The 9,823-nt window shown below is 36.1% G+C and overlaps 1 protein-coding gene across 1 annotated transcript in view; it reads left to right on the top strand.

The window, feature by feature from the left end:
- Nucleotides 1-594: 594 nt before the first annotated feature.
- Nucleotides 595-9,823, top strand: part of helz (helicase with zinc finger) — a 77,590-nt gene continuing 68,361 nt past the window's right edge. The window contains exons 1-4 of the mRNA XM_022673172.2: nucleotides 595-685; nucleotides 7,479-7,685; nucleotides 8,174-8,210; nucleotides 8,894-9,018. Coding sequence (XP_022528893.2) covers nucleotides 7,497-7,685; nucleotides 8,174-8,210; nucleotides 8,894-9,018 — 351 coding nt within the window. The 5' untranslated portion in view covers nucleotides 595-685; nucleotides 7,479-7,496. The remainder of the gene's footprint in view (nucleotides 686-7,478; nucleotides 7,686-8,173; nucleotides 8,211-8,893; nucleotides 9,019-9,823) is intronic.

The following is a 9,823-nucleotide window of genomic DNA, read 5'->3' as shown; positions in this document are numbered from 1 at the left end:
GGTATCGCTCTATCAGGATAAAATTAAGGCAATATAGGTGCTTAGAAGTTTTTTTTGTTATATTTGTATTATTATATATTTGTTTATATTTATTTGTCAGATAGATATATACAATAAAAAATAAATAAAAAAAAGGTATAAAAGTGGAGTCTTTTAGTGTGTGTAATGGAGGTAGTGTAGGTAAACACAGTATAGTGTACACTAGTTGTTGTGCATATTAAGAAGAAAACTGAACTGATGTCAGCCGTATAGACAGTGCAAGTACGCAAGTATATCATAATTTAGCAGTGCAAATTTAACGAATTTGTGAAACAGTGGACAATAAATAAACTAGTAGTGCAGAATAGGGTAAAACTATAAAAAATATAATAACGTTAATAGGGCATCTCGGAGGGTGAGGGTGTGTCCATTGAGAGAACAAAACGATTTTTACACGGTTGTAAAAAAAAAATATATATATATATATATATATATATATATATATATATATATATATATATATATATATATATTATCAGGATTTTTTTTAAGCGGGAGAATTGACGCATGCGCAGAGCCGCTAAGTAGCACAAATCGATGGGTAGCACAACTCGACAGAACACCCCCCGGGCGCAGAACTATTTGACCATCATGCCGTGCGATAGGCTGACAAGTGGATCCAAGATGGCGTAGAAAGTAAAGCTAGGTAAGCGCAGACTTCCTCCTACACCTTTTTATTCGTGCGTCTTTCGGACGCGAGGAGCCGCTGACTTGCCTCGGTTCCTGGGCGAAATGGCGGGGGGTGGCCGGTTGTGGGTGAGACTGAGCCGGAGCGGGCGCTGCGGTGCTGCGGAGCAGCCTTCCGCGGCACAATAAGGGCCTCGGCCGCGACCCTGCGAGCAGCGGAGCCAGGCAGCCAGGGTACTATATGCGTTAGCTCAGCCGCTAACGGTGCTAGCTGGCTAACTTGTTAGCCTTTTAGCCTACATGTCTGCTGGCTGACTCCGCTGCCCTACAAGCCTTGCGTTTACGTCGCTGCTCTGTTAGTTTTGTGTTTAAGCGTTTTAACGGCGTGTAGAGATTGTACATTTTGTACATGTCGTCTAGCCATGCTACATTTTGAGGCTTTGTGTTTGGCGCTGTGTGAATTCGACCGAGCTAACTTAGGTAGGTTAGCTAGCTAGCTTAACTAGACACGGGGGCGTCGGTGGCTTCTCAAGGCCGTGAGAACCAGCCAGCTCCCGCCTGCTCCAGCCCGCAGACCCACCGACCAGCCAGCGACGCCTCGGTTATAGCGGTTAGCTAGCTAAGCTAACTTGTTTGCTAACCTAGCTTAGTTAACGCCAGCTAAGCCAAAGCTGGAGCAGGGCTGCGGTCTAGCTATAGCTTATCTAACCGGAGCTAGGTTATGTAGCTCGTTAGGGCTCCGAGGGGAAGCGGAAAAAGTGGAGGAACTGTGTATAACTAGCTAACTAGGTTCTCCGTTATTTTAAGGCTCCATCGAATATTCGAATAACTGCAAATTTCACTCTCGACTAATCGTTCGCTTGTAACTGCAACGATCTAACTAGCTGCTAACTAGGTTAGTTTAAATATCTTCTGAACCACAAAGAGCATTTTAAAAAAACTATCATGTTTCATTGCTGTTTCTATCGTTTTAAAGCAAATTTGAGGGAGCCAAAATCTTTATCTGTATTTTGTTCACACAATGTTCTGAATAAAAGACTAGATCCTAAAAGCCATGGCCAATATCTCTGATAAACTCTAATGCATGACTAACTTTTTAGACTTTTAGGGTTTAGACCGTCATGCCTTCCCTTTTTTCACTTTGGTCTGAACCAAACATATATTATGTGCAAAATCACAATCTGGACCAAATGACCAAAAATTTAGATCAAACAAAAGAGATGGGGCTCAGTCAAGTTCTACTCAACCATGACCCAGTTTTCTGCAGGCCAGGATGGAAAAAAATATATTTTTTACATGGTTCAGCCCTTTAGACCATTTAGAGAATGTTAAGGAACCTGGAAAAGCAACCTGCCGAGTCTGACAGGCCCATATAGCTGACAACACAGGATGTAAGAAAGTTCTTTACCTGGTCAGCTCACAAAACTGACCAGACCAAATGTATAAACTGGATAACAAACACTGGAACCTTGGCAGAGACCTTTAGAGTAGATGCAAACCACAATCTGGACCAGAATGACCAAGAATTGGGTCCAACAAAAAGTGGTGGTCTCAGTCATGCTCTACTGAACAATGATCCAGTTTTACCAAAAGACACACTTTTAGATGAAGTTGACAAAAGCAACTTGCCCAGCTGACAGTGTTCTACAAACGAACGATTAATGTGAAGTATACAGAGACTCAGCCCATAGAACTAATGATGACGGGATGTAAGAAAGTTCTTTAGCTTGTCTGTTCACTAAACTAGCCAGACCAAATGTGTACACTGTAACCTTGCCACAGACACTAGAGCAGACTGAGATTTAAAAATCTCAGGTTTTAAAGATTACTTGCATTTGTATTTTTAAATGCATTTAATAAATGTATTACTGTTACATATCTTTTAGCTAGTGTTTTCAAATAGTTATAGGAACCTGTGTCCTATTGTGAAAGAGTTTAAACACATGTTGGAAGTGAGCTCACAGGAAGCAGAGATGTGGAGCGTGACAAAAATAATTGTTGACTAATTGGAAAAAAAAAATCAGGTTAGTTGACAACCAAAATGATCATTAGTTGCATACCTATCAATTATCTATTTTTTGTTTTTGTTTGTGAACCAGCACTGACTGTGCCAAAGCACCCTTATAAATTACAAGAATTTGGGTCCAGACCCGTTTCACTGAGGTGGGAGATATAACTCTAAATCTTACTATCTAGCTAACCTAGCTGGCTAGTGTTCAAGAAAACAACTTTAAAGCCAGATCAGCACCACATGAAAATAGGCCAGACTCAAAAGGGGAACTCCTATATGGCTAAAGGCCTTTTGAGACTAAAATGACACAACCTGTCCTAACTTAGTTTTAACTAGGAAATCTCAAATAAATCTCATTAATGCTGTTTTTAGTAGTAGTAGGTCTCATTCCGGAGATCATTCTTTACTAGCGATATTAGATCCACAGATCTAAGGAATTTTACACTCTAGCTACTAGACTGTCTACTACTAATGCACTAACAAAAAATTTATGTATTTGGAGTATTCAGACATTGAAATTTTGAATATTAATATAATGCTCATGGCTCGAGTCAGCATTTGTACTAAAGAACTTCAACACGGATATGTGGAGCTTGATTATTATTATTTTTTTACTAGTCACAGTTTAATGTAGATATCTTAAATAACAGTTCCTACTAGTAAACAGTAATTATTGATATCTGCATCTTTTCATAGTAAATGGTAAGAACGTTTAATAGTAAAAATGCAATATTGGAAAAGATAGAGGGAGATGCATGGAAATCAGTGGTTTCATGTGACTGGTCAACATTTCATTAAGCATAGGCTGTCCTGTTCGGATTAGTCTAAATGGATTCAAATATCTGATATTTCTAGTGAAGTAGCATTACAAAGGTCCTGCTTTTTAAAATATATACTTTATACTACACAAGTTAAACATTTAAAACAAAAGTTACACTGTGTGTGTGTTTTTTTTTGCTAAAGCACCTTGCCATATAATTGATGGACAGTGAAGTTACAGCACAAATAGAAGTTTGGAAGTGTGTAAATCAGCGGGGCTGTTGTGTGTGGTTGTAGTTGTGAGCTAGCTGGTGTGTATGGTGATTCTGGACTAGTGTTGTTGTTCAGTTCCTTGATCTGAATTCTTGAAGTGGATTCTCCTTTTCTGTGTCCTGCTACAATAAAGCCCACTGTAACGGCAGTTATTTCTCCTCCTCTCACTTGATGGACATGCAACACACACTTACACATGCACTCAGACGGGACATCTATTATTAACTGACCCGGAATCCAGACATAGGCTGTTTATATTTTTCTAAGTCTCTTGTGTTGCCTTTTTTGGTGTGATCAGTGTTGATTAGATAGCCACCTTATGGCTTGTTTATGTTGGAATTATGGACATTACACTTTCTGTACTGGTATATTGTGATATTGATACACTGTGGTGTTGGATATCAGTGTTGGAGGTTTTGATAAGTGTTGGCTTGTCCCGGTCATTTAAGCTGACCTCAGTGTTGCCCATATTATAGTGCCCTTTGTTTAAAAACTTTATTTTATTTTATTTTATTCTGTCTCATTTATTAAACTTTTTAAAAACTATTTAAAGGCGTAAATGCATGATTATGCTTTTTTTATATCAGTGGCATGAGACATTAATTTATTTTTAACCTTATAACCTATAGTTTTAACCTGTCATTCATAAGTGGAGTTGTACCTCTTGCAGAATGGATGTTTCTAACAAGTCTTCTGAACTTTAGCGTCAGTCAGAAGCTGACAGTTATCTGGGTGCTTGCTAAGTTGCTATTGTTCCCTTTTTGGTGTGATTAGAATTAATTAAATAAATAGCCACGTTCTTTTAGCTTATTGTTTTAGTCATGGATGATATACTGTCTGTACTGGTATGTTGTGATGTAGGTACACTGTAATATTCAGTATCAGTGTTGCAGATACTGGTGATTGGTGAATACTGTTTTTTTTTTTAATACCATTATTTCCCATAAAATAAAGCTGGACCTCTTGCAGAATGGTTATTGTACACTTTTCTGCACTTTTCTGCGTGTGACTGCGAGTACTCTGGGTGTTTCAGGTAAATGTTTATAGAATAGTTCAAAAGCTAAATTAGTAGTACTTTTTTTCCTAAAAAATTATTAACATTTTTAAAAATGTTTATATTTTTTATTTTTGGTCTTTTCTATTTTTGGTGTAATTGGCACTGATTTTAGATGTTCTGGTTTGTTGGTCTAGGCCTGGACGATACACTCTCTACATGCCTGTATATCGAGGTACTGAATATCAGTGTTGCAGGCACATTGGCTGTTTCTAGCTAACTCTTTGCACTTTGGTGTCTAAAAAAAAATTGATATCTTTGTGCTTGCTGGGAACTTCATTTTACCTATAAAAAAACAGTTGAAAATCTACAAAAAATGAATTTAGTATTTAAAAAAAAAATAGTTTTTTGCTTCAACAATTGCAATTCTGTGTGAGGCATAATTTTAAGCCGGTAAGACAAATATAACAATAGTTTTGAGTTTCAGTCTTGTTGGCCCACAGGTGCGTATGCAAACCAGTTGTTAAACAACACTGAATAGATATATGAATAGGGTGATGTTGATGTTCTGTTGTGGTAGGTAATGGGAGTGTGATTTGTAAAGCATCCGTGATTGAGCTGTTCCAAGCAGGGAAGTATGGAAGAATAGCTGGAGAGGCACGGTAACACTCCATCTGAAACTCCAACAGGAAAAACAACTTCAGTCTTTTGTCCAAGGCACCTACCACCATGAGGCCTCGAGGCGTCTCATCAGCTGTATACTGTGACATTAATAATATAAGTGTGAAGGGGGAAAAATTTCTGATTTATATGACTTAAGAGAAAAATCTCACAGATTATATATTTGTGTATTTGTTGCTGTTTTATACATTTTTATCAGGTTATTGCGTTAGCATTTTTGTTGGCTACAGTGTTAATATACAATTAAGTCAATCTATTATTATTATTATTATTATTATTATTATTATTATTATTATTATTATTATTATTATGCCAGTCAGGGATTGTGGCTATAAGGCTTTTTTGTTTGTTCAGCCTCTTTCTGTTCTTTTAAAGATGGTTGACTTAAAAAATAATTTGAAGTTTTACATTATGTTGTGTGTGTTTCTTTAAACTTGAGGCAAGTTAAAAGCTTTGACATGTGCAGACAGATCATGTGACCTGTGACATACTGCATGGGGTTTTGGTATGATAAACCTATCATTGAGAGGCTCAAATGTGTCTCATATGTTTATCACCTTCTGGAGTAGTTTGTTAAAATGATCAGATATTTTTCTGTTTTATATTCTTCTTGGTTGTTTTTACACTTGTATTTTGGACTAGGGCTGAACAATATATCACCATCACAGTGTGCATCACCGTTGCAAAGGGTGTGCAATATCATGTGCAGTGTAAAATAAAATCATACGACTATTTTTTTTTGCTGCTCGGTATCAAAAAGAATAGAATATTTTTAAAGATTATTCTCATTTTCTGTGACATATCTACCAGAGGCAGATTATATTTACCCCGATTAATGTTTTCATCATTATATTGGGAAACCAGAATTAAGTAAAAGAATTAATAATAATGTTGAATTATACCAAACAGTAACAATTTCTTTGAAAAGCAAGTGAAAAGTGAACGTGTCAATATTAACCAAAACCTGCACAAATACTATAATAATTGTTTAATTTACACTAGGGCTGAACGATAGAGCCAAAATCTATTACAATATATTTCTTAATTTTGGTAGAAATGATATAATTTTAATATTTATATGAATGTGATAGCTACCTCCCTTGATGTACCTAATCATGCAGTGGAAGATGTGCTATTCAAATACTACAAAATGTGCAAAATAATACATTTTTGCTGCACTTCATTCAGTTAAACAGGATTTTTTATGCACTCTGTAATGAGAGATACAGTTGGGTCAGAGTTCTTTAAGCACTGATATCTTCGATATTTGTACATTTTCGTAACCTTTTTTAAGATATGATAAAATATTGATATTGCCCAACTGAAGTTTAAAAAAATTCTACCCAATATACTTTTACTCCAAATTTGCATACACAATGCATTTTAATGCCATAACTTTTGTTTTTATATTGCGATATATACATATTGCAAAAAGAAAACGTATAGCAAAGTCACTTTTTTCCAGTTATCGAACAGCACTAGTTTGGACTATTACAATCCTGAATTATTGAATAAAGTGACCCAGGTGTAAATGTTTGTTTAAAATATTGGCACATGTGATATTTATAAGCATTTCCACTCCAACTTGCTTTCACTCAAAACCCAGTCCTGTATAAATAAGTGTATGGTGAATGTATAGTTTACATAACATGTGTATATATATATATTTATATATATATATATATGTATATGTGTGTGTGTGTGTGTGTGTGTGTGTGTGTGTGTGTGTGTGTGTGTGTGTGTGTGTGTGTGTGTGTTTATTTTGCCACATTATGATTATGCTGTTATACTCTTATACTATATTCCTGAAATTAATTCATTATTTTTCTGTTTTCCTATATGGCCAAGTATATCGTGATATTATTTTAGAGCCATATCGCCCACCCCTAGTGTATATGTATATGTATATGTCTCGTGATGTCAGATAAATGAAGCCCACAAAGCTGATGACGTGACTCTTTTAAGAACTTGTAGAACTTACTTTTATAGAGTTTAGAGTAACACCACCAAACTGTGCAGGTCTGTGGCATAGCTGAACTGAATTTAGACATCTCTCCTTTTTTCCTCCTCTCTAACCTATAATCTCTTCCTCAGACACTCTGTCCCAGAGTCATGGAGGACAGGAGACCACAGAAGTCATGTGAAGAAGCCATTGGATCATTAGTGAGGCGGGAGTATGAGACGGCGGTGGCCCACAGCACGGAGGCCCTGCTGGCCTTGGGGCCGTGTCCCCCCACCCCCAACACGGCCCTCCTCCGCAAGCGTGCTCTGCTCTACCGGATTGCAGGCCTGCTCCAGCTGGTGAGCTCCTGGTGTGCCAGCTCCATGGCCCAAGATTACTACTGTGGATTTTTCATTGGTTGAAGAAAGGACTATGTGCTTTTGAGGAATGCCTTTTATGTTTAGAAGCTTGCTGGTCCTGCGCACATTGACAATGCCTTAGATTTACATAAGAGATTCACGTACATTTATGCTTGATATTTGGAAATTTGTTTATTAATTGATTTATTTATTTGCTCATTTATAATTTAGCAGCTGGTATTAGTTCAGATGCTGAATGTTTCCTTATGTTGACTGAGTAAGCCAGAGCAAAGACTTGGCGTCCGTTCTTAGAGCGCCAGAACATAGTTTAAAGCTTTCTTTTTCCAGTGCTTCATAATTAAGAGGATTAATTTGAGTCAGCTTTGTTAAAGAATGATAAACACTGGGTAGAAAAGTCTGTGGAATATAAATTGGAATTGGCCATTGCTAAGCTAAAATGTAACTTTTGGTGTTTCTTACTTTTACAGAAGGAGTATGATCAAGCTGATGAAGACTGTAAGCATGGTGAGTGCACATTTTTCAAAAATGACAAAAAATCTTCCTTGTGGAAGGCACAGTTTTGTGTATTGGTTGATTTTCATCCCCATTTTTATATTTCTGGCCCAATAATTTAGGCGCTCTTAGGCAGTGTACATGATCCATATTTAGGACGTTGCTGCAGGATAACGTGTTGGGCAAGCACGATAATGCATTTTTAGATTCAGAACACTTGCAGTAAAACCATTAACCAGATATCCCTCTTAAGAGTACATCACTTAGCCCAGTACAGTGAGTATTAAAACACAGCAGGGCTAACAAACACCACTAACTACAATAAGCTCCACTACTGGTGCTTGCTTTTGGACAAGGTTTAACTGTAGTTGATTTACAAATATGTAGATTGTTATATATTGAAAGACATTGCAGAGCATAGGAACTTGATCAGTGATTAAAAGCAACTCAAAACCACTTATTAGTCCATCTCTAATACCAACCTCAAGGGGCAACTATTTTATTACCCATTAATTATTTGTGAATGCTGGCAAACTTGTAATTTTTCAAGAACAGACACTAAGACATTTTTATTTCACTTTATTTAGAAAGCTGATATTACATCAGTGGAATAATAAATATGAGAAAGAATATATAATTTAATCTTCAAGGCTAGATGTTCATATGTAATCCTGTTTCTTTGTTTGTGTGTTTAGTGCTTGCTGAAGAGTTGGGGAAGGCAGAGGGAAGTTTTCGAGCTGGACTTCAGAACATGTTGCTGGATGGAAGTCTACAGGAGGTCTTTAGCATTCTCTCCAAAGCTCTGTATGGAGAACCGCTGGTAAATAAAACAATAAACCTTTTGTTTTTTTATAATCCAAGATTCACTACTAAACCAACAGTAGGAATTATTAGCAGGTCAGTGAATAAAATTATTATCATAACATATCAGTCCTCTCGTTTGAGGTGAAATTCATTGTATTTATTAATATACATCTATTCCTACATGCCAGGCCTGCTACACATTCCAAATACAGTTGGAATACAGGGCTTATAATTGTCCAACTACATAATGATGGTATTTTAAACAGGTGATGTCAAAAGCTAAGTGTAATCGTGATTTGGTACTAAAGCAGAATTTATAGAAGTTTATGAATAGAAAAGATGGCAGAGGATCTCTAGTTTGTGAAGTAATGCATGAGATATTATTGAAATAGGATTTGCATTTTACAGAACAATTCAAAGCACATGTTGCACACATTACAAAGATACAGCTGAGAAAGAATTTAGAAAAAAAATAATGCAACAACAAAGATCACATACTATTTTACATCTGAGTAGGTATATGCAGGTAAAATGAGACAAAATTAACACCTAAAATACTTCATACAATACAATAAAATACAATACTTTTTAAAAAGTTTTGAGATGAAAGTCCATAACGGTTTGGGAAAGTTAAGAATTTCCCACTATATAAAATAACAAACTAAATATTGGCTAGACAATGGGTTTGTATAATTTTCTACTGTCTGTGCATTCCTGAATCAGAAAACCTTTATTTATTTAATAAGTTTTAAATAAGTTTTATAAGTTTTCACATAAAATTAATGTTCTTTTTTTATTTTTAGAAATGTAATAAAATAATG

The sequence above is a fragment of the Astyanax mexicanus genome, chromosome 19, assembly GCF_023375975.1.
Source record: "Astyanax mexicanus isolate ESR-SI-001 chromosome 19, AstMex3_surface, whole genome shotgun sequence".
NCBI lineage: Eukaryota > Metazoa > Chordata > Actinopteri > Characiformes > Acestrorhamphidae > Astyanax > Astyanax mexicanus.
The sequence above is the reverse complement of the archived record's forward strand: the minus strand, read 5'-3'. Positions and strand labels throughout refer to the sequence as shown.